We start from the raw sequence: 25492 nt of genomic DNA, 5'->3' as shown, positions 1-25492 counted from the left end.
TTAGCCACGCTCAGTAGCACTCCTTTTGACACTTATATATATATATATATAAATATATATATATTTATATATATATAATGTGGTATGTTTTGGGGTTTCTTGAGCTTGCCGGGATTTTGCGTGGGCATTATAATTTAACCAAGAAGAAACTTTGTACTTTATGTTTTTCTGCAGTGAAGTAAATATGGTTTCCAGCACTCAATGTGAATTATTTATTCTAGAAAGAGACTCAGAAAAATAAAGACAAGTGAGGTGTTACTTAATGCAGGGATGCGCAAAGTTTTTTGTGTGCGCCCCCGTGCCTGGGAGTCCCAGCTTTCGCGCCACCCCCTCTGTAAGAACCCGGCATCAAATGACGTCGCAGGTCATGTGACGTCACGTGACCAGGTCGCATCATTTGACGTGCGTTGTCATGCGACGAGTCACGTTACATGACCCCCCAGTGTAATTTGGCGCCACATTGCCATGGTGACGCGTCACGGAAGACCCGGCTTGCAGCAGGAAAGTGATGTTACAGAGACATCACGCCTCCCCCGGCATTTACTTTAAATGCCTTGGGGAATGGCGCGAGGCCTCTGTAACCGGCGCCCCCCCCCAGCAAATCTTGCGCCAGCCAGTTTGCGCACCGCTGACTTAATGTATAGCACATATACACAATGCATATAGTAGCAGATACATGGTACAGGGCAGTACTGGGTTATTATGCACAAGATATGCAAGGAATAAGATAATACTTATCCACAGCTATTTAACAGGAATATGCACATCAAAAGAAAAACAGGACTGGCACAAAATGCTAAAGTATGGTAAGTTACACACAAAAACACCAGAAAAATGAGTGACTGTACAAAAAGTGAACAGTACAATTCTTAAGTAGTGAATCAGAAAGGGGAAAAAAACAAACAAACAAGGAGTTTAAAAAAAAAAATAATTAAAGAAAAATACTAAGGGGGGCAACGTTTCGAGGACTAACCCCTTCTTCAGGGCCGTTCCCACCAGTTGAAAGCAACTATAGTACTTCCCTTATCAGAAACAAAGTATCAAATAGACACAGTCTTAGAGCACTGTACAGCCCACAGATCCAATGCAGCTTAGTAACATCCTTCTGCTCACTCGTCCTGTGCAGCAGGGGCGGCCTACTCCAGTCCTTGAGTGCCACCAACAGGTCATGTTTTTAGGATATTCCTGCTTCAGCACAGGTGGCTCAATCAGTGGCTCAGTCATTGTACAGACTGAAGGAACACTTAGGTTTCCATTACACCATTTCATCTCTCTTATCAATGTTGTCTAAATGTAGTGCTTTTCCCCTATAGAATCAAGTACATATTTATTTCTTGTGTTTATAAAATACGGTCAGGTATTTGTTCCCGTGCATTCAGAAATAAGTAGCCCGCGTCTATTGGTATTTTTAATTGCATGTGAATATTGAAGGTTACTTCGTCTTCCTATAATACAACACTGTACGGTAACTTGATTTAACCCTTTTCGCTGCCGGACGGGCCTTCTCTGACAGCGAAAGGTGTCACTTTGCGGAGGGCCGGGGGGTTCTGGGGAGGCCTTACCTATATGAGCCTTCAAGATAATCCATACATTCCAAATTCAGTTGAGATTGAAAAAAAAAGACTCCGTCTTTCTCATGGCGAGACACTGAGAGTTTTTAAACACAGCGATGAACAACTCATTTTCACCCATTAACAGTGCCATCTTAACACATGGGCACCCTGGGTAGTTGCCCCGGGCCCCATGAGCATAGGGGCCCCATGCTAATCTATGCACAGACCAGAATTTAACACTAATTTTCCGATCACCCGCCTCAACATTCAAATCTCCCGCTAACTCGGTAGAAGGAGAAAAATTACGACTTGTAGCGGAGAGTTGGCAGGGCCCAGTGCACTGCTTTGCCCGGGGGCCGATAATGCTGTTAAGACGGCCCTGCCCATTAAGGCTGCGATTATACAGCCGAACTGTAGGGCGAGCGCGCGCATCTGTGATGTCACAATAGAGACATCGCAGAGCGGCATGTGCACAAGCACATTCTTGTGCACGCACGGCCGCTGGCTGAAATCTGTTTTTTTATTGGACAGCCGCATCACGTGACGCAGCAGTCGCAACCCGAAAACAAATTTTGAAAACGCTCCAACTGTCTCCCGCTTTGCAGTAGCAAGCGGGGAGACCGTCACATTTGGTATAGCCAGTTTTCACGTATCAAACTTGATTTTGCGCCGCGCGGTGTCGCTACGGGCAACACCACAGGCGTTTTTATGTATAATAGCAGCCTAAAGTGGCTTGATTATTGACATACTGAAAGCTAAGTAAGGATCAGATAGGGTCCGAGGTTTTACAGCAGGTATCAAAATGGGCAGACAAGGTGGGTTAAGTGGTTCTTAGGGGTAAGAACCAGTCCTCAAGGGCAACTTCAACGGAGCCCCTGAATGAGTCACCTGTGCTGAAACAGGTATTCTTAAAACCTTACCTGTTGGTGAACAAAAAGAACGATTCCTGCGCTCCTACCAATTAGGCTAAAATAAAATAGTGATCTCACGAATAAGGGTTATTTAGTTAAATCCTTTGGCCAAAGTGTTATAAGCCTGCAGCCAACGTCAAGGCGTAACCGAATGCAGGTACCTACACTGAATATATGTAATTATTGTTCCATGGACTGGTGAAAAATGTGAGCAAGCCCTGAAGGGGTTAAATAAAGCATAAGCCTATGTGAGTCGTGCAATTAAAATCTGGCCAAAGCCAGTATCATAGTTGCCCTTACTGTAAGGTAAACGGCGGGAGCACAAATTCCCCTGGTGTGAATATAATAAAACTTGCACACATTTCTTTCTGGCAGCCTCGTACATTCACCTACTCTCCAATAGAGACTGACACTGGGGTGTTTTATACCTGCACCTCAGTGTTTGCATACCACCGCAGGTGTCATTTGTTATCAACCACGAGCATTGTGGGGATGTATACAGGTATATAAGACTCTATGAGACACTTTAGTTTAAGCCACTCACCACTTGGAAAAGAGCGCTCTGGTCGAAACGTCCCTACGTTTTTGGCTCATTAAATAGCATTTAAAAATTCCGAATACACTACGGCACACAGGCTCGTTCCCTAGGGGACGATCGGGCCAAACGCTCAGTTTAATCAAAACGGAAGTGAAACCCCAGTCATGTGATCGCTGCTGGCGCCATCACAGGATCTGAGATGCCGGCTGTCCAGCGGCACTTGGTACTCGGCATGGCAGAACTGCAAAGGTTAACCTATCTGGCTAACTGTCAGTGCAGTGCTAATATCACTATCTGTGCAGTGCTAATATCACTACTGTGCAGTGCTAATATCACTATCAGTGCAGTGCTAATATCACTATCAGTGCAGTGCTAATATCACTATCAGTGCAGTGCTAATATCACTATCAGTGCAGTGCTAATATCACTATCTGTGCAGTGCTAATATCACTATCAGTGCAGTGCTAATATCACTATCTGTGCAGTGCTAATATCACTATCAGTGCAGTGCTAATATCGCTATCAGTGCAGTGCTAATATCACTATCAGTGCAGTGCTAATATCACTATCTGTGCAGTGTAATATCACTCTCAGTGCAGTGCTATACGGGGTGTCCTCGGTATCCGACGGCCCATTTTCCGTCAAATGCCTTATCCGACGCCGCGTAATGCAGTCCGCTGGATGCATTAGTCGACGTCAGAACCGCTTATCCGACGCTCACCGCCGCGGATTAACATGGACCGCAATCCGACGGCGGTTTGCGGGATGCATTACATCGGATAAGCGAGGACCGGCTGTAATGTACATTGTGGAGGAGTGCTCTCTATTACAATGTGTTCTGGGCATACCATATATTACTCTGAATTGAACACCAAGTTGTTGAGGGTACAAGAGAAAAGTGTTGCCGGTTTTGGTTGTTTCTTATTTAAAGGATGGATACTGGGGGGTCCTCCAGAGTTGAACCACATTATTTTCAGCACTGGGGACCCCACCATTCTCAAGATACTCACCGGTGGAGTTACGGGTGTTCTTACTCCATGGATGCGAATCAAAATGGCCACCAAATCTCGCAGGTGCCACGGGCCAATAGGCACTCACATGGTTATTCATTGCAAATTCCTATTGGGCGTGCATTTAATTTCCCAGCAAGAACAACGGGAACTTTACCAGTAAGTATCACTGGAGTATCCAATCACAAAAGCAATGTATTTTTCCGGCAGGACGGCTGCTTTAAATGTAGAACTAATCAGGGATTGACACCCTTGTAACTAAGCAGTTTATTAATAGATATCCAGCACGGTCATGCCTCGGAGATCCATGCTTTTTCAACACGTCTGTAGAATCTTTTCACATGTTGGAATCTACCTGATGCATAGGAGTGAAACCAGGTTAAAGCAGGTTTCCCTATGCCAGAGCACGGAAGCTTGTTTAGACAGATAACGTGATCAACAGTATCGAAAGCCTATGCAAAATCTGTGAATATTGCACCAGTGAGTTGTCCCAGTTCCACCCATTTCACACTGGATCTCATTGCAAACTTTTAGGAGGGGAGTATTTGGGTCGAAAGCCAGACTGGAGGTGGCTAAGGAAATTTGTCTTGATATAATAATTGCTTAATTGGGAGTGGACACATTTTCCCATGATTTGGATAGTATTGGGAGAAGAGAGATTGGCCTGTAGTTGGAGAAAGTGATTTTGTCCCCACTTTTGAAGATTGGGGAAACTCTGGCAGTTTTCCAGGTTTTTGGTTATATGACAAAATAGAGTTGATTAGGGAAGCATGCGGTTTGGCAATGGCCGGGGCACCGAGTTGTAGGAACTTAGGCTGCGGCCTGGGTGAAGACGCTCATTCACGCTCAGGAGGCGTGAGGTCACGGTCTGCCCGAGCCAGAGCGATTGAGTGCCCTGCTCACTGCATGCTCGCGTGGGGGAAGGCGGGTTGCCACAGACGGGAGTGGGGCATTACTGACTGGAGTGGGGCGTGACGTCACATACTCAGCTCCATCTGATTGGTGTTTGTGACTGCTGTTCTGTCATTGGCTCTTACCTGGTCACGTGACGTGCCATCGCGCTGGAAAAACAAACTGTCTCCCCAAGCACAACTCCGGTCCAAGCACACATGCGCGCGCGCCTGCACGCAACCGCACCTAGGACGCGTCTATCAGGAACAAGGTATTTAAACGTGCCGAGCGCGAGTGCGAACGCACATGTCTCTACACCCTGGCCGCGGCCTTAGGCTAAGGCCCCGCTCCCAGAGTAAGCGCGCCCGCACTGCAGACAGGCGGGGCGCTGACATACACAGACCGCGATATGCGGTCTGTAGGGAGCGGGAGGTGGGCGGGAGTGGGAGGCTTGACAGGGAGGGGGGCGTGGCTTGAGCGGAGGGACCCGCTACTCTCCCCCCCCCCCCTCCCTCCACGGCTCGGGTAAGTAAAGCAACACACACACAGACAGAGGCAGGCACTCACGCACTCAGGCACACACATACACACAGACAGGCACACACACACACAGACAGAGGCAGGCACTCACGCACTCAGGCGCACTCAGGCACACACAGACAGGCACACAGACACACACACATACACACACACAGACAGGCACTCAGACACACACATACACACACAGACAGGCACTCACGCTGCTTTCTCTCCACACTCCTCCCCGCTCCCCGAAGCCTTTCCTCCTCCCGAAGCCTCCTCTCCCCATTGGCTCACAGCCACACCACGTGACGCGTCAACGCTAGGGAACACCATTCTCTTGTATCCCATAGCGGCTGACGCGCCACTGCGTGTAGTAAGCTGTGCAGCCAGGGGGGACCGGGACCGGCTCCGCAAGATTCCCCCTGCTGGTCGGGAACGCGCGTGTGGCCGCCCGCGCCACCGAGCGCAGCGGGACCGAGGCCTTAGATTGCAGTAGGTCAGGTTCACATTGGCTGCTTAGGTTTAATTTGAGGAGCGCTTGTGTAATCTCCTCTTCAGATACTGGGCCAAATTGAAAATTGTGGGCAGCATTGGGAGAGGGTGTGATTATGTTTATTATAATATTGATACCTGCGCTTTAATTATAAAAGATATTTGAGATATTGGGATCTGCGCACATGGAACATCCCAAATGTGTTTTGTGCTCACAATAGTAATAAGATTTCCAGCATTTATGGTTTTATAGATTAAATTGTAGACTCTATAAAAAGCATTTGCCTTGCTTCTTCCATTCTGTATGTGAGGCAAAAGAAAGAACAGACTTTCCAATACGTGAACTTATCAATTAAAATACCCAGCGGTGATTGAAATAAACCAGCTATAAATGGGACGCTCATGTCACCCAGCGTATTAAATGTGCCTTTATCCATAGCAAAACTGACACTATGGACAAAATAACATTGCAGTACAATAAAATACTATGGTCCTGAAATCAGTATACTAATTCAACAATCGGTTTCATTTTTACATTTAAAACTGTTATTTTATATCCCTATGAATATTGCAGGAATGAAGAATATTTTTAGTGTCTTTGCATTAAGACTCAACGTTTAAACAATACATTTTAGACAATTTGATGTTTACATGGAATTTTCAATTGTTTTACTTGAAATGATTTGCTCACAGAGGAGCCTGCAACTCATTGACAATCAGTAAATGGGTAAAAACATTAGATTTTTTTAAAACGTCTTCTAAATATAAAGACAAGTCAAAAACGCTCTGATTTACCGTGAGTCTCAGTCATTTTGGATCAGTCCCACTGTTCTCTATCATAAGCGGCCCCATACACTTCAGTGGAGTGTCACTGATAAAAGAAAACAATAATGAGTTTTCCATAAAAAATGCCATTGCTTGATCTCACGGGTCCTTTTGTCTGAATATACTGTAAGCACCACGTTCATGTGGTACCCAGTGACATAGTATTAGTTGGGCTGAAGGAGGGACTCAGTGGTTAAAGTCTAAAAACAAATCATTCTGACTTTGAAGCAGATGAGCCAAGATGAAATTCCAAGGTCAATTTGTGACCTTGGGCATGCCACCTTATTTCCCGGTGCCTCAGCAACCCAATCAAATAATAGTAATTTGTGGCTGCAACAGAGCATTAGTGCTGTAGAGACCTGACACATTGCAAAAGGACTGCAGTGGTTTCTCTATCCCCTCTCTCTCTCTCTTGAAATGACTTAAAAGTTCATAACACACTAGGGAAAATAAAAGACTTAATATTTTCCATTTCACCAATATTGTATAATTAACAGATGTTATATGGTTCTCTCTCTTCTAGGCCCAATTTCACAAATGCCTAAAAATTGGAGAACTTTCTTTAGACTAAACCAGTCGGGGAAATAATGTGTATATGCTGTTAAGGATTTGGAGAAGGGTTTCTTTAATTAAAAAGCAATGCCTCACCCTTCCTGCTGGGACGTTTGTGTGCATTTATCTTAAATAGTCCTAGTATATCTCACACATTCCTTTAGCAGCGATGCTCTGGGTGTAGGGTTTCACATTGGATTGGTTAGAAAGAGCTGGATGTTTTAGCCACCTCTGTAAGATTTTCCATGATTTATTTGCATTGCGTGTACAGCTGGAATGTGCCTCACATCTGTGGGAGGTTCTTTTCTGGCTCACATAGTAAAACATTTTCAAGGAAGCATACATTGGCTTCTAGATGTTTTTTGTAAAGCTGCAGTGCCACCTGCTTGGTCTCTTTTAGATGTGCGGAGTATCGACCTGGGGACTGTCACAGAGGGGCCTGCTAGTAAAGCATTCAGGATACTGAATACTTTGCACACTGGGGTTTAGACTCCAATATTCTACAAACCTGTAATTTCGGGACATACAATGAACAAGTGCTGCATTAGAGACACATTGGCAGGGTTACTACTTCTGTGGCTGCATAACAAAGTATGTGGTTGCTATGTTTCTTTTGAACATATTCCAGTGTCATGACAGATAAGTTAAGGAGGAAGCCCAATTGCAATTTCTGTGCCGTTTTGCTACATTCTAATGGATTTTTTTAGCGTTCCAATGATGCCTTTATACCATATAGAGCTGTATTTAACATATGAAACAATAGAGCTTGAAGCTGTAGTTTAGAGTATCTGCCCTTCCCACATTCATTTCCAGTGTAGCAGCTGGTGATGCTAATCGTGGATGCTAAAAAGGTGGCCTATAGATCACAAACAATGAAGTATATTTGTTTATACATTTATTGTCTACATTATGAAAGACCAAATACAGGTATAGTATAGTTTATTCTTCTGGCCATTTATTGACATAAATGATGATGAGCTGTGAGTAGATACAGTATAACAAAGAACATTCCCTATTAATGGAAGATTACTGATCTATTAGTTGGAGGAATTGTTCCATTAAAAAGACACAAAATGTCTTATAAACAAAACATACATCATAAACATTGTTTTGTTATACTGCCGTAATAAATGTATCTATGTAAAAGAATCTGAATACAAAAAATATTACAACACTGTCCAGGATTGAGAATTGCTTTGGTTTGACCATTTACCATCCCAACATTTGAGATGCATGCAATGCTCCCCAAAGGGCCCTGAGCCAAACCAGGTTCTTGGCCAACCAACCAATGTCCTGTGCTTATAAAAATTTGGAGCGTTCACCTGTGTGCAAATACTTGGTTATTCTTGAATCTTGTTATGTCCTGAGGAGAGGTTTGAGCACCATTGATTTGAAGAGAGTGTGATCCGTGTAGTGGATACAGGACCTGACTTCTCAGTCTTTATACAGAATCTCTGTCTAATCGCAAGTCATTCGGCAGGATTTACTTTGACTCATTATTCAAATGCCAATGTGTTTTTCTCTTGCATGCCACGTTCGTACATCCTATTAACGGTGCTCTTTGTTTGTTATATTCTAGTTTTTCTGAGCCAGTACTTTCCAATATCCACGGGAAAGCCAATAAAACAATGCACAAGCTCCTTTCACTCATTTGCATTCCACTTGTCCATTTTTTTTTCATTCCAGTATTTATCCGACTTCCTGACATTTGTAAAGACTCTCACAAGTCTCTTAAGCATTAAGGCAGTCTGAAAAATACCCGTTCTTGCAGAAACCCTTTGAAAAACATTCCAAATGCATTGATTTGTACTAATATATACCCAAAGCTGTTGATCTACAAGCTATAAATGTACACCTTCTTGGTGTAATACATTTGTCTTTGTTTCAACTTCTAATGTCAAAGGCTTCATTAGCTCTTTATTCAAAGAGTGTGGTATCTTTGGTAGTAAATTTGGATGCAGGTAACATTCGGGAATGAGTAATGCGTGAGAACTCTGTCCTTGCCAATGATTTTCTGTGCTACTGGAGCTGTGACCCTCACTTTCTCTTCCTATTTTCGGGTTTTGGTTGATTATGAATGCCCACATTTGAACGTTTCCGTAAGTTTCCAGGAAAAGCGGGAGTGGATTGGCTGGTCACATCTTCTCCTAAACGGAAAGAACAAGGACAGAGGATAACTTCAAAACATGCGTAGGACTTGCACAATGATGAGAAATGACTCATTAGGCCTCTGTCCCATGTGCTTCCAACGCAGGCGCGCATGCCGGAAGCTCAGCCAAGCTTACTTCCGGCGTGCTGATATCACTTCCGTCACGTGCCGGTGTTGGAAGCTCAGCGTGGGACAGAGAAGTGGACAGCAGCTGAGGGAGAGCCGCCGAGCCTGGCCAGAGATCAGGCCCAACTTGCAGCATCTGCCGGGCCTCCTGCAGACACCGGGCTCGGGACACCTGTCCCGGCTGTTCCACCCTGTTGGCGGCCCAGGGATATCCTGAAAATCTGACCTGTTGGTGGCCCTTGAGGACTGCAGTTGGCCGCCCCTGACTTAGATTGTATGCTCTTCGAGTTAAGGACTCCGTTCCCCCAATGTGTACTTTCATGTATTATGTACTTATCACTAATTGTAGTTGTATTATGCCGTGTATAATGTGTTTGGAAAGTGCTGTGACCACACTGGCTGGCGCTATATAAATCAGTATAATGACAATACAAAGAGAAATACGCTAATGGAAAAGTGGCAACACAAAGAATGTGGAAATGATACCTTGCGGAGTTGTGCGTTTAACAGTAGAAGAAAAGGTGCCTAATGTCGTGTGACGGGAAGAGGTTGCAGAGATAGAAGACTGTAAGGAAAAAGGCTTCCAGGCACAAATGCTTCCAACAATCTTCCTCATTGTTTTTCTGTTTTCATTTATAATTCATCAGGCTTGGTCATGACATATGACTATATATATATGTGTGTGTGTGTGAGAGCAGAAACACAGCACAATTGCAGGGCAGACACCGGAAGGAGGGGCGTTTGACATCACAGCGCTGGGGTTGCTCCTCCTCCCTACCTCCGCAGCCCCCGCGCGTGCACACACACCATCATGTGGTCGCCACCTGCACTATCCTGTTTGGCCGCCTGCGCACATCTTCGGCTGCCCGCCCGCGCACAGCTTCTTGGCCGCCTGTGCACACCTTTGGCTGCCTGCCCGCATCTTCTTGGCCGCCTGCACACAGCTTTTTCACCCTCCCGCGCACAGTGGCTGCCGGTCCGCGCACCCAGGTTTCGCCACACGCCGCCTGCGCCCCCCCTAAATAATCTTGTGCCCCCCAGTTTGCACATCACTGCATTCAATCACAACACCCACACAATCACAACACAGACACAGCACACATACTCAATCACAACACACACAGACAACATACACTCATATCACAGCCAACACAGACACAACAAACACACACACACAGACAACACACACAAAATCACAACACACACTTAATCACAACCAACACACCACACACAACACACTCAATCACACACAGTCACAGCACACGCACACAAACACAAACACTCAATCACAACAGCCACACATTCTCAATCACAACCAACAGACACAACACACACACACATACTCAATCACAACCAACACAGACACAACACACACTCAATAATAACCCCCACACAGCACACACACACACTCAATCACAAACAACACAACACACACAATCACAACCAACACAGACACAACACCCACACACTCAATCACAATCAACACAGACACAACACACACACAATCATAACAGTCACACACTTTCACCTAGGGGGGAGGTGTACTAAGCATGCTCCGGTCCTTCCGTGTGCTGCTGAAAACTGGGGCGGGTAACAGACAGGAGGAGAAGGAGGGGATGTCTGTGTGCAGGGAAGGCCCTGCCCCCGCAGCAAGCCGCAGCACAGAGAAGCAGCAGCACGGAGCTTTTGCTTCTTGGCCACCTGTGCACAGCATCTGCCCGCCCCAAGGTTTCACCGCACGCCGCCTGCGCCCCTCCCTAAATAATCTTGCGCCCCCCTAAATAATCTTGCGCCCCCCCCAGTTTTTCGCACCGCTGCTCTAGAGAGCAGTGTTACAGCCACTGACATTTATAGTGACACAGTGAAGCCAAACAAAGCAATTAGACCCACCCACATTTAAGTGTAAGACTGAGTAGGAGAAGACTAGGGCGCTCCAATGGGACTCACAATAATGTAGCGTGGTTAGGCCAGAAATAAATAGATTAAATACAATAAATAAAATACAATACTGGCCCGGTGAAAGATGCAGCTCGACCCAAGGAGGTTCGTCCCGCGATCCTCAACCGGTACAAAGGAAAGAAGTAGGGGAGCGCAAAAAGATATACAAAAAACTAGAGATACAGCACTGATTAGTACAGACAAGAAACTGTCATAACTACTAAACAACTCAATCAGACATGTAGTAATGACTCAGTGGAATAGGAATGAGTGGGGGTCAATGCAATACATGCGACATAGAACACCCCATGCCCTCTAGCACCGTGTCATGGGACTCAGAAGCCCAAAAAATGCAAGGGAAACTAGACAAATATCAAAGGACTCACACGGCCATACAGTATGTGAGTCTGTTCCCCAAACAAGGTGTCTTGTGCTGTGTCTCCCTCCAGTACTGTAAAACCATACAATTCAAAGAGGGTGTACTTTCTTTTCACACAACTGCACAGATGCAACTCTGCTCTTATGGCAGTTTATTTAGACACATTCATTTGTAGTCATTATCAGCCGTGGGAAAATAACTCGCCGGTTTAGCTTCTCAAGCAGCATATTTTGAGTGCTTTACAGATATAATTGTAGCCAAACTCGTATAGTAGCTATTAAGACGCATTCAATTGTACCTATTGTGTGAAGTCAGACATGATGACATGTCTATGGTTCAAAAAAGGTAACAATCCTGAGTATCAAGGTCTTCCTACGTGTCCTGGTGAAGATGTATTGAGATACTCAAAAACTTTTTCTAGTAACCAATGGCAGCCTAGCAAGTTCATGGCCGCGCTCACCCGACCCGTTTTGGCCACCACCCCACGCCAAAAAAGCTGCCTACAGGCCGCAGATCGCGGTGAAGCGCTGTGCACGCGACGCCATGTGCACGAAGCGGGACCTTAGCCTAACGACCTTTTCCAAACCTCACACGGTTTATCCCAAAAAAAGATATCCAAATCTACATTACATATGTAAGTCAGCTAGCTGAGAGAGATATATATGTACACATATATATCCAACAGATATCAGTGCAGCACTTTCACTAAAAGGGCAACATACAGTGTGTAGAAGAACATCAGCCAGAAACAGAGGGAAGCAGCGTCCTCGCATATAGGGATGTATACAGATACAAATACACATGCATGTATACATATATATTTTTATATTTGTGTGTGTGTGTGTGTGTGTACATATATCTCTCATTCTTAATTCAAAACCAACCTCTCACTCCTACTGGTGTATAGCTTAACCACCACATAGAGGATGGTGGCCTGCATATATGGACTCAAAAACACAGATCCAACATAGGAAGAGATCCATGAGGGTAGATGGTCCCCCTGCGTCTACCCATGGTCCTTAGAGTCTAGGGATCACAGCCACCAATAGCAATAAGGCCCATCCTATCAGGAGATTTAGAGGCCGGACAGATCATACTCCCTGTTGAGGCCCCTTGGATAAATGGTATCTAACTCATGTATCCAAAAGGCCTCCCTCCTCTTGAGAAGCTTAATTCTGTTACCACCCCTGCGAGGTTTAGGTACATGTTCAATAACTTGTACCCTCAACTGGCTGATACTGTGCCCCGCTTGTATGATATGTGCTGCTACTGGTTGATCTAGTACTCTACAGTACTTTTTTTTTTTTTTTTTTTTTTTAATGCATGTAGCAAATATATTTCCTCAAACACTGGGACTAAAATACGAAAAAGCTCTCTTTCATGCAGAAAATGAAATAGATGCTATGCCCTTTCGCTTAACTTGATTATGTGTGCAATACAGTAAACCGGCGGATTTACTCAATGTTATTTGAGGCCCAACAGTTATAAACGTCATCATCCCTTTGTTGTTCTTTTCTTGTGCAGCAGAACATGAAAACATAGAGGTAATACCAAAGTGCAGAATAAATCAAAAGTCTAATGCATACCTCCTAAAATAAAATGATTTGTTACTTTCAGATTAAAACACACAATTTGCTTCATTCTTACAGCAGCTAGATGTGCGATAGTGGCCTTCTGGAAGAAGGTGTCTTTGCCTGCCAAACAAACGGTAAAAAGGCGAATCAACGAGGTCATGCTGATGGAAAAACTGACCACGTTTCTAAAACAGTCCTTACTGGACTTTTACCAAACATGGGAGCCGTGGCTAATGCTCAGAGCCTAGGTATGGGACTATCCGTCGGCAGAAACTATCTAGATCTAGCCACCTTGTTCACTGACACTCAAGCTTGGGTGCCTGGCGGTTGAGTGGTGACGTTACCTTATCCCCCCCCCCCCCCCCCCCGCCATCTCTTTTTTTCTTCTTTTCTCCTGTTCTTTCTCCTGCCTCTTTCTCGACTGGGCTCCCTATATCTTTCCCCCCGCCTCCCCCCCTACCACGATATTTGTACTCTAAAGATATAAAGTCGAGTAAACACTTTAACCCCCCCCCACCTCTCCCCCTTCCCCTTATCAGTCGAGGTCCACTAAGTGGTCTAGAGGCCTCACCATTCCCGGCGAGGCTCTAAAAAAGAAAATGTTATTTTAGGCTATGTATATATCTTGTCATGTTGTCTGACTATTTTTGCCTAATAAAAATGTTTGAGAAAAAAACACACAATTTGACAGCAGATAAGAACCGTTTTGTCTGGAACGGGACATTTCGGCGCGACCATGTTTGGCCGCAGAGGCAATCTCCGCCGTGGACCCTATGCCGCTTCTATGATAAGGCAAGTTTTAGCATTGGGGGATAACATTAGCGGGTTGTAGGGTAAGGGTAGCGTTAGTATTAGGGGTTAACATTAGGGGGTTTTAGGGTAAGATTAGGGACTTACGTTAGTGGCGTAACGTCCGGCGGCTGAGTAGCGGTTAAACGGCCTTACTGCCCACAAAAATCTCCTAGACCGCATTTTGTCTGCCCATTTTCCTATCTGCTTCCTGCCGTATTTAGGATTTAAACTTGTGTTTACCCCAAGGATATTTGAATTCCCTCACTATTAGCCCGTACCACGTCTGCTGGGAGGCGGTGCCATGGATCTTCCACCCTTTTTGTGAAGAAGTATGTAACCGGGGAGTTATCCCTGTTCAAGTAATGTGCCTCTAATCCAGCAGTGTGGTGGTTAACTGCTGGTAGTCAATTAACAAACACCACCTGCCTGATTAGATTGCTTACAAAAGCCTGTCTTTTGAGACAGGAAGTGAGACTCCTTAGCTCATACCTGAGCTGAACTTGGAGACAGAGCAGAGATTGTCTTTGACTCTCACAACTTGTCTTGAGCTCTGCCAGAAGACACAGCATAGCTGCTTTCAAGACACAGGGTAAACTTCTAAACCTGAATGCTGCCACACCCTGAGGAAAAGGGGAGCTGAACCAGGGACAGAGAAGATTTTCCCTCCAAATCACAAGGAACAGATAAGACTTTCATTTAAGAGACTTCTTAAATCTGCTTATTTCATGCTATATGTTTTGGGGCTGGGAGACATGCTTATCTAAGGGAGTTGTGAACTGCATAGTATTTCACTAGAAATACTCCCAAGTGAATAGAAGCTTTGTTTACCCCTTGTTTGGATGGCTTCCTGATGTTAAGGAAACAGGCGCAATAAAAAAGCCTTATTTAATTTCACAATAATGAGTCTCCCTTGCATACCTCTGTGAGCGTCCGCCCACAAAGTACTTCCTCATATTTCCCCTCCAGCCACAGCGCACGAACCACTCCTCTTTCTTTGCAATATGCTTCCCTCTTGTACTTTGTTAAATCCCTTTTGAAAGTTTATATTATATCTTCCCTCTCCCTTCTCTCCTCTAAGCTGCACATATTAAAGTCCTGTAATCTTCCCTGATAAGTCTTATGCTGTAGATCTGGGGGGCGTGCAAGATTAGCTGCGGGTGGCGCAGGATTTACAGAGGCCCCGCGTGCTTCCCGAAGGCACTTAAATTAAGTGCCGGGGAAGCGGCAAAGGCCTGCATAAACCTTACTTACCGTAGTTAATCCGGCATCTGGAAACGCTTCGCCATGGCAACGCGGCGTCAAATGACGCCGCTGGGTCATGTGATATCATGTTGCTATGGCAACGTGATGACGTCATGACGCCCAGACGCCGGGAACCACGGTAAGGAGGAGTGAGGGGGGCGCGCGGAGAGCAGGACAGCCGTCATGGAGGCGCAGGGGAAAAAAATTGCGCTCCCCTGCTGTAGATCATGCACCATCTTAGTAGCCCTCTTTTGCACCAGCTCCAATTTATATACTTCCTTCCGGAGATCTGGTCTCCAGAATATAACACAGAACTCTAGGGGAGGTCTCACCAATGATCTATAAAGTGGCATGCACAACTGTTATTGTCACTGCGCATCTACCCGGTTCTGAGTGCCACTTAAGATCAACACATACTTTAAGAAAGCCATACCTGCTTGTTGACCAGGTGAATACTTGAATACTTGACCATTGTCGCAGGTGGGGTGCTACTGGGGATGTTTCCATTGGCTTTCGGTCTCAGGCATATCTTGGAGTTATATGCAGTACAGTATGTGCCCCTTTGAGATAATAGATGCGATCAGGGCTACGGCTGTAAACATTTTGAGGCTTCACCTTAGGTAGCTGAAAGACCAACACTTTCTCAGATTAGCAGACTACAGGAAGAGTGAACATACAGTAGTTACATAGTTACATAGTTGCATAGTAGATGAGGTTGAACAAAGACGTGCGTCCATCAAGCTCAACCTATGCTAAATTTAGACGACAGATACTTTATCCTATATTTATACTTCCTTATTGATCCAGAGGAAGGCAAACAAAAAACCCATACTGTACAATCTTTCATTAGCATTGTCCTATATTATGGAAATACTGCCAAATTGCTGCTGTTCCTGGTAATTGTTGTTGTAATTCAGTGATCTAGTAGTTGCATTGCTCCTGAATCAGTGCAGATTTATGTTACTTGGTGGGTGCACATTTGAAGAACCTGTGAAGTTTTTAAAAACTCACAATCTTTTGCGCGCCCCCTGCTCTGTAGCAGGCGTGCTGAACTCCAGTCCTCAAGCCCCACCAACAGGTCAGGTTATCAAGACATCCCAGCTTCAGCACAGCTGGCTCAATCAGTCCCTGCATCAGCACAGGTGGCTCAATCAGAGGCTCAGTCTTTGACTGAGCCTCTGATTGAGCCACCTGTGCTGAAGCTGGGATATCTTGAAAACCTGACCTGTTGGGGGGCTTGAGGACAGGAGTTGAGCCCCCCTGCTCTGTAGTAATGCCTTGCTATAAATATGAAAATAATTGACAGCAATGGATGATTCTAGTATGAACAGCAGTTACCTCTTGAGTGTAAGCTTCCAAAGAGTGTGACCGTTCCTGCCTGGATTTCCTTTCCATTAGCCCCTCGTTCATTAGCTCTTTGTTTAATTTGGGCGCCTTCCTTCGAGCCTGTGTTGGAAGATTCTCGATGCTCATAGCTTTTTTCATATGTTGGCGACTAATGTAGATGGGCTGCAAATCCCTTGGCCTCGTGACGTCCCTCTCCAATAACTGCAGTGATGTGATGCTGTTCCCTTTGTCCACGAAGAACGAGGATTCTGGCCCAATGACTCTGCTCCGTCTTCTGGCTGCAACCAAAGAAATGCTTTTGGTTCCAACAGCGATCTCTTCTAAGACCTGTGGGCTCAGCTGGGGAAGTGATATTGAGTGTCTCCTTTCTGTGCCCAGTGTATTGGGAGAAAGAAGCGTTGGTATGAATTTCTCAGTTGATGGATCATCCTGTTTCTGTCAGCAATTAAATTGAAACAATAAAATTGTTCAAGTCTACCGTGTGGTTGGGTGGTTTCATAAAGCAAAACTAGGAACTATTGTATCACTGCACTGCGACACATAACCAATCTGACACAATCTGACACACAAGAGAGATTTCCCAATATATATTTGATAACAAAAATTCATGCAAAGGGTATGTCATGATAATACCTCTAAAATATTCTGTATTTTAATAATCTGGGACAAAGGGTTAACGAGCATTTTTAAAAGACCTATTTTTATTATTTGTAAGACAAAATTGAAATAACGAATTTATTGGCCCGCAAAACAAGGAGATGTTTAGATGAGGGCGACATGCAACAGTACCCAGAGTAACAGTACCCAGAGTAGCAGTACCCAGAGTAGCAGTACCCAGAGCAGCAGTACCCAGAGCAACAGTACCCAGAGTAACAGTACCCAGAGTAACAGTACCCAGAGTAACAGTACCCTGAGTAACAGTACCCTGAGTAACAGTACCCTGAGTACCAGAGCGTTGCCTGGGGTTATCATTGATGTCGCACTAAAATGAAATGTGTTTATTATGGAGGTCTGGTGACAGTACCCAGAACCACCGTAGGTCCTGTGGGGTGAGAGAGGTGACTAACAGGTCACCATTTAGTTTAAGGTCTGTACTAAAAATAAAAGATATCTTCTATCTCATGTGATGCAGAAGAATACAAAAAATACATTTTTAACCAGCACGTTCAGCGGTTTCAATCGAGCCTAAAAATGCTAGTCTAGATAAAGCAGCAATGCTACTTTCCACCTTAAAAAAATAATAATATTTGTATATGTAAAGCGTGTGACAATGTATAATTCTACATGCATACCTAAGCTGCCAATCGTTTGGTGCACCTGTTATAAATCCTGTAACAATCCTGATTGTGTGCCTAACTGAGTGGCTGCTTCAGTCACTGTAACTCAGCAGCTACCTTAATTGAAAACTAATTATCTAAGCCGCCAATCGATTTGTTCTCCCGTGATCAATCAGCAAAGATCCTGCTTCCAAGGGTTCACTAAATGGCCGCCTTTGAGTTTAAATCAATCCTTCAGTCAGTGTAACTCAGAAGCTATAACGTATTCGTATATTATTAAGGGAACATTATGTATTGTTACAGTTTGCAGCTCAAACTGCTGGGAATATTTGCAACCAATTATCCGAAACAGGAAAGTGTTGCAAATATTTTGCACTGCTGGGGAGGTGGGAAGGATGCGTTCAAACTCATTAAAAGGGCATTAAGAGTTGCAGAAAAAAACAAAAAAACAGTCACTATTATCTAATACTACAAAACTGATTTATTTAAAAAAATATATAAGATTTCATGTTTTGCTGCTGTAAGATCTCCATTTGTCACTCAAACATGGCATTAAAAACATCAAGATTGATATTCACGCGTGTATTTTAATTATGCAGACAGCAGTGAAGATGGCGTTGTTCTAGTTCTAAGTAATATAGAAACACAGTTATGAGAGTGTTATTCAAAAGAAAGCCTTTCCTCCCCCCTCACCCCCCCCTCCCCAAAGCCCAAGCCATAAAAATGTAACTGGCTGCAGATTGGGAGAGTTACGGAGACGCCCAGAAGGTGGGTTTACGCTGTGCTCTCTGTAGAAGGGTTTTAGGATAAAGACCCTGCAACGGAGATATGAAATGAGAAATTAAACATAGAGGGGCGTGTTTGTCTATTACACACGTGGATTTCCATATTTCCAACTTCAAGCCTCTCTGAAGGAATCTGATGATGTTATGCAGTAACATAATTACATAAATCTGTTTTACTCCTTTGTATTTCATGAAACGGTCTGCATTTATTATACTCTATGTCCTTGTAATAATCTTTTTATGTAACCTAAGCACTGTACTATTTTTGTACATTACATTTTAGATTTAATAAGTATGTCGGGCTCTAACTGAACTTTTTGTGTGCTAAATCCATGTTTTGCTTAGAAAACAGGGTCCATGGAGATGCGCATGCGCGGCTGGTTGAGGATGGCTGCATAGACACACAGCTCCTCCAACCGCCGGCACAATAAAGCAATTAAACAATAGCAAAACCAGCATTTTTGAGAAAAAAAACATAGCGACGGCTGCCTAAACCCTTCCCAGTTAAGATAATACACCCCAAAAAAGGATGGCAGCTACAAGACAAAAGACTCGCCGAAAGTCAGATGTCAGGGCCTACTTCACCGGCCAAAGCAAGGCAGGGACTGCAGAGATGTCAGCAGTATCTGACTCAGACTCAGCCCAGGATGCAGAGGGCTCCAGAGCGGCAGCAGAACAAACAAAAGTCATCAAAAAAGAAATATCAAGACTATTAATTGATCTCAAATCTTTCTTCAGAGGAGAGGTGGAGGGGCTCAGACATGATCTGGTACAGATAGGGACGAGGACCAACGACCTGGAGGAGCGCATGGACGTTAGCTCAACTGCCCACAAGGAGACAAACTCCCGGGTACAAGCGCTGGAACAGAGAGTGGCAGAGTTGGAAGCCAGACAAGAGGACGGGGAGAATAGAGATCGAAGAAATAACCTCAGAGTGAGGGGGATCCCAGAAGAAATTCTGGATCCAGAAGCTTTACTCTCCCGCTGGATGGCCTCAATATTACCAGGCAGCCCGGCCTCAGACTTTAGGATGGACAGATGCCATAGGGCCTTACGATCCAGACCCGTGCCCTCCAACCCCCCTAGGGATGTGATCCTCCGGCTCCACTACTTCTCTGTCAAAGAAGAGGTGAGCAGAATAGCCCGTGCCACCCCACACATTACCTTCGAGGGGATTACCCTGTTGATCTTCCAGGATCTGTCCCCGCTGACACTGGCCAGACGGAGAGCTGTGGGGCACATAACTAAGGCCCTAAGGGACAATGAGGTGCGCTACCGTTGGGCATTCCCATTCGCCCTAGTAGCCATCAAAAACGGCAGACCGCAGGTGCTCAAGCACCCCTCAGAAGGGGCAGCCTTCCTTAAAAAACTGGGTGTGCGGGGATCACAGGACAATGGAGCGGAGGGAGCCCAGCAGGGGAAGAGGACGGACTCCCCGACAGGAAAGCAGGGCACCTCTCCCACGCCGGAGAGGAGAATCAGCAAGGAGGGGGGCAGAGAGAAAAGCCCGTAAAGGAGAGACTCTATAAAGTTCAAGAGCTGCAGTTGCGCCCGTTGCGCAGTTTAAACACACCCTGCCACACAGGCTACACCAGACATCCCCCTACCGTGAGACTGCCGAGGTTCCGGAGTTGTCCCGAGTCCAAAGATGACGGCATTCAGCAGATGGCCGCAGCGCATGGGTCCCCAAAATGGCGGATATGCACCTAATGGTGAGGAAGAAGGACGGAAGGGCGCGAGATCTCCAATGGCGGCGGGGGTTTCGGCGGGAAGATCTGCTCTGCCGGATGGACCCGCCCAGGGAGCCTCCCCCGATCCAGCCCTCTCGTCTCAGCAGTCCACCGCGGAATGAGATCAACACGCCCACACCGGTGACGTCATGGATCCCGCTATCACGAGAGTTGGAGGAGAGGCGCGGTGAAGAGCCCGGGCGGACGCCAGGATGACGTCAGATGCGATGCGACCGGCTAGGAGTACAGCGATCTCCTCTGGCGGGGGCACGCGAGCTCCTCCGCTGGGGAGGCGATCACAGGACAGGCGGAGTCCCGCAGAAAAGACTCAGTGGTGCAGAAGGAGGTTGCCTGGCTGCTCGAGGAGGGGACATGCACGGGCGGGAGGGGGGAGGGGGGGGGAGGTGGGGGGGAAGAGGTAGCACAGGCCCCCATCAGGGACAGGAGACAAAGGGGGGAAGACAGCATAGACAAGCCTAATAGCCATAAACAAAGCAGAGTACAGGGGCAAAGTATCATGTACTGAGCAAGAATAGCATAGAGTAGATAGCGGACAAAAGAACATGAGTGAGAACATAGGGGTACTGGAGCGGCGCAAGCGGAGGTCTCCCAGGAGAGATAACAGAAATGCGGCAACGAGGGACCCGGCAGGATCCTAGAGGGAGGGGGAAAGAGGGAGAGCACCCGAGCCCGGAAGCAGGGAAGAATGCATGAGGGGAGGTAGAAACGGTCAGCGGTTAAAAGGGCAGGCAGAGAACAGGGTGAAAAGTTGTAGTTACAGTTTTAGATAAAAGGAAGAGCTCATGATTCGAGCTCAAGGTAGTTAAACGCTTACGTTTGGATTAATAAGAGTTAATAAAATAGATAGAAGAGAAGTTAGTTGTTAGGTTTTGTAACGCACAGAGCGGCCGGCGGGGAGGGGGGCAGCCACCACTCTGCCTGCAGGCATGTGCGTCTTCGCCAGGAGGGGGGTCATATCCCACCTACCTGGTTCTGACCCGGAGATCTGTGGCGAGTTCTGGAAGCCACAGAGAGGGACCAAGGGGGAGGAGGGTCCAGGGAGAAAATCTCTCCTCCGGGCATTGAACCCGAGGTCTTTTAAGACCAATACGGTTCTCATGATGTATTTAGGTGTTTTATGTGTGTATTCTTCCCTCATGTTTTTTCCCTTTCCTTCTCCAGTCCCAACAGGCGGTGGGTTGAATAGGCGCTTCCGGAGTCTACACCACAGAGTCCATGAACAGAACATGTCCAGGGTCAGGGGTAAGATCAGACCGGCTTACATTCTAGGTCCACACAGACACTACTACATAAAATGGAGGTAATTTTCATCTCGCAAAACGCCAAAGGGCTCAACAGTCCACGTAAGCGGAGAGTCGCTTTCACTGAATTCAAGAGGAGAGGGGCTGACGTGGTCTTCCTACAGGAGACTCACTTCAGCTCGCGTAATAATCCGAAATTTCTTGACTCTAGCTTTCGTAAGTTCTTTTTAGCATCAGGGGCAGAGAAAAAGAAAGGTGTAGCTATCCTATTCCAAAATCACACCCCCTTCCAGGTTGAAAAGATTAAAAGGGACCCAAAGGGAAGGTATCTGGTGCTGGTCGGGCTCCTTAAACAGGTCAGAATGACATTAGCGTGTATATACGCTCCAAACGAGGGTCAGCTAGACTTCTACAACACATTCTTCCAGAAGCTGCAGGTATGGGCTGAGGGACAAATAATTCTAGGGGGCGACTGTAACACAGTCATGAATGCAAAGATAGACAGATCTACGTCCCAAAAAAATAATAAGAAAGAAGGGAATAGCTCATTACTGAAAGGCCTTAAACAGACTAGCCTGGTGGACATATGGAGAGAGCAGCACCAGGGAGACCGCAGTTATTCATTCTATTCCCACCCACATGACAGCTACAGTAGGATTGACCACTTCTTTGTATCGGGCAGAATGGTCCCACAAATTTCCGACACAAGCATACATGATATTACTTGGTCGGACCATGCATCGGTAGAGCTAAGATGCACCCAATTGAGTAATGCCAGCCCGGGAGCAAACTGGAAGCTAAATGAATCAATAATCAAAATCCCGGAGACCCAAAACAAAGTGAAGTCTGAAATATCAGAGTATTTCCGGATAAATAGTGGCAGTGTAGAATCCCAATCACTGCTATGGGAGGCTCATAAGGCCACGATTAGGGGGGTTTTAATCGGTATAGCGGCAAATAGGAAAAAGAAAAAGGAAGCCAAATTAGCCCAGCTTTATCACAGGTTACATGAGCTCTCTACTCTACATAACCAGACAGGTAGAGATGTTGATCTGAGGGAGTTGAAGGATGTTAGAATTCAGCTAAACCTCCTCCTTACTTCCCGAGCGGAGAAAAACATGAGTTGGACACAGAGGAAGTTCTATGAGAAAGCTAACAAACCGGACACTATGCTAGCCACCAGACTCCGTAATAGGAAACAAAATTTTAACATTCATTCTATTACGACCGCAGGAGGCCAGAGTTCCTCAAACCCTAAAGTCATAGTAGGGGAGTTTGCGAAATTCTACGAACAGCTGTATAATGGAGAGAAGGTAGTTCACAATGCTAGGACAAGTAGTAATCTACAGAAATTCCTAGCAGACGCAGCCTTGCCACAAGTAAACAGAAAGGAGCGAGAGGCTCTGCAACGAGACTTCACAAGGGAAGAACTAGAGGCGGTTGTAAAAAACTTAAAAGCATCAAAAGCCCCAGGCCCGGATGGGTTCTCCAATCTGTATTACAAAAAATTTATCGGAGTCTTAGCTCCACACATGCTCCAGCTGTTTAATGGAGTATTAGCAGGAGAGCCCTTTCCGGGACAGATGCTCCAGGCGTCAATCTCGGTAATTCATAAAGAGGACAAGGATCCCACTAGCTGCCAAAGTTACCGGCCAATATCATTAATTAACACAGATGTAAAAATCTACGCTAAATTGCTGGCCAATAGATTAAATGTAATCCTGCCGGGGCTCATCCACCCGGATCAAGTTGGCTTCATTAGAGGTAGACAAGCGGCCGACAACACTAGAAGAATTGTTGATATAATAGATTTCATGGGAGCCAACGAGATTCGGGGTGTGGCCCTAAGCTTAGACGCGGAAAAGGCCTTTGACAGGATTGATTGGCCATACCTGGAGTCCACGCTTGGCGCATTTGGGTTTGGAGGCAAATTCCAACAGGCTGTCAAAGCACTATATACGGCACCGTCAGCCAGAGTAGTTCACCAGGGATTCCCCTCTGAACTATTCCCAATTAAAAGTGGGACGAGGCAGGGATGTCCGCTTTCGCCCCTGCTATTCGCCTTATGCATCGAACCACTCGCAGCACAAATTCGGAGTAACGCTGATATCGCTGGGGTACAGATCCATTCGCAGGAGCACAAAGTGGCTCTGTACGCGGATGATATCATTCTAACCCTTGCCAAGCCGCTTATCTCGCTGCCTAATCTGTTCGAGCTTCTAGAGCGTTTTGCCCAGATCTCTGGCTTCAAAATAAATCAAACTAAATCAGAGGCCTTAAGCCTACACCTGCCAAAAGAAATGGAGAAGCTGATAGAACTCAACTTTGAGTTCAGATGGCGTCCATCCGCCATGAAATACCTAGGAGTGCAGATCACAAAAAAGGCGAGCTCCTTATATTCGGCGAACTATCCCAGACTGCTGAGGACTCTCAAAAAAGAGCTGCAGGACTGGAAGGCATATGGTATTTCTTGGTTGGGGAGGATCTATAGTGTCAAGATGAACATCCTTCCCCGAATTCTATACCTGTTCCAAACTCTCCCGGTTGCCGTGGTTAGAGCAGACATCGCAGGGCTCCAAAAGGCTATTTCCCAATTTATTTGGAAAGATAAAAAACCACGGATTAAAGGGAAAATTATGCAAAAATCCAAGGAAGCTGGTGGCCTGGCAGTCCCGAGCGTCTTATCCTACTATAAAGCGGCACAATTGTGTCAAATCACGCAGTGGCATGGGGACCCGGGGCTCAGGAGGTGGGTGGCACTGGAGAAGGAGGTGTGCGCCCCGCTTGAGCTCAGGGACCTAATCTGGTACCCGAGGACACGGGTGAAGGATAAGCTCATCCCACTATCCTCTGTGCTCAACTCACTCTCGGTCTGGGAGGCTTCTAAAACTAGCTGCTCTCTGACCTCCAAACACACACTGATGGCTCCTTTATTTGGCAATCCGGACTTTGCTCCTGGGCTGGCGGAAAAATGCTTCCCGCGCTGGCGGCAATTAGGGATTAGTCGGTTGAAGGACCTGGAGGATAAAGGCAAGATCAAATCTTTTGAACTATTACAGTCAGAAACGGGCGTACCTAACACTGATTTTATGAGGTACCTCCAGGTCCGGGCATTTTATAACGCACACCCGGTGAGACCACCGCTGACCAAATTCGAACAGCTCTGCGTGCGCGGAGCCGACACGCGGGGACTAATCTCTGCGTTGTACAGAGAGGTGGTGAATACTGACTCAGACAGGACAGTCAAACCCAGTTTTATGACACAATGGGAAGAGGATCTCCAGACACAATTAGAGGACGAGGACTGGGCTGCGGTGTTCAAAGCTGCGGCCTCGAGCTCCATATGCACGACATTGAAGGAGAACTCATATAAGGTATTATTAAGGTGGTATCTCACCCCAATCAGATTAGCTAAATTTGTCCGGGGGGCTTCCCCGCTCTGCCCCAGGCGGTGCGGGGAACAGGGGGATCTGGTGCACATGCTGTGGTCTTGCCCAAGATTAGTGCCGGTCTGGACCCAGATCCGCGATTGGCTGCAGAGGATCTTTTTAGGGCTCACAATACAGCTGGACCCGTGGCTATTTTTATTAGGTAAAC

The 25492-nt window shown here is 46.0% G+C and overlaps 1 protein-coding gene across 5 annotated transcripts in view; it reads right to left on the bottom strand.

The window, feature by feature from the left end:
• Positions 1-8202: 8202 nt before the first annotated feature.
• LOC142463183 (kinesin-like protein KIF19) overlaps positions 8203-25492 on the bottom strand; it is a 46080-nt gene continuing 28790 nt past the window's right edge. For 3 of the 5 annotated variants that reach the window (XM_075565602.1, XM_075565604.1, XM_075565603.1), the window contains 3 exons: positions 16833-17276; positions 15928-16118; positions 8203-9441 (listed from right to left, as the gene is read on the bottom strand). In XM_075565602.1, coding sequence (XP_075421717.1) covers positions 16014-16118; positions 16833-17276 — 549 coding nt within the window. In that variant the 3' untranslated portion in view covers positions 8203-9441; positions 15928-16013. Of the gene's footprint in view, positions 9442-15927; positions 16119-16832; positions 17277-25492 lie in introns of those variants that run through there. The other 2 variants (XM_075565606.1, XM_075565607.1) reach the window with 1 other exon arrangement.

The sequence above is a fragment of the Ascaphus truei genome, chromosome 11 (genome assembly GCF_040206685.1).
Source record: "Ascaphus truei isolate aAscTru1 chromosome 11, aAscTru1.hap1, whole genome shotgun sequence".
Taxonomy (NCBI): Eukaryota; Metazoa; Chordata; class Amphibia; order Anura; family Ascaphidae; genus Ascaphus; species Ascaphus truei.
The sequence above is the reverse complement of the archived record's forward strand: the minus strand, read 5'-3'. Positions and strand labels throughout refer to the sequence as shown.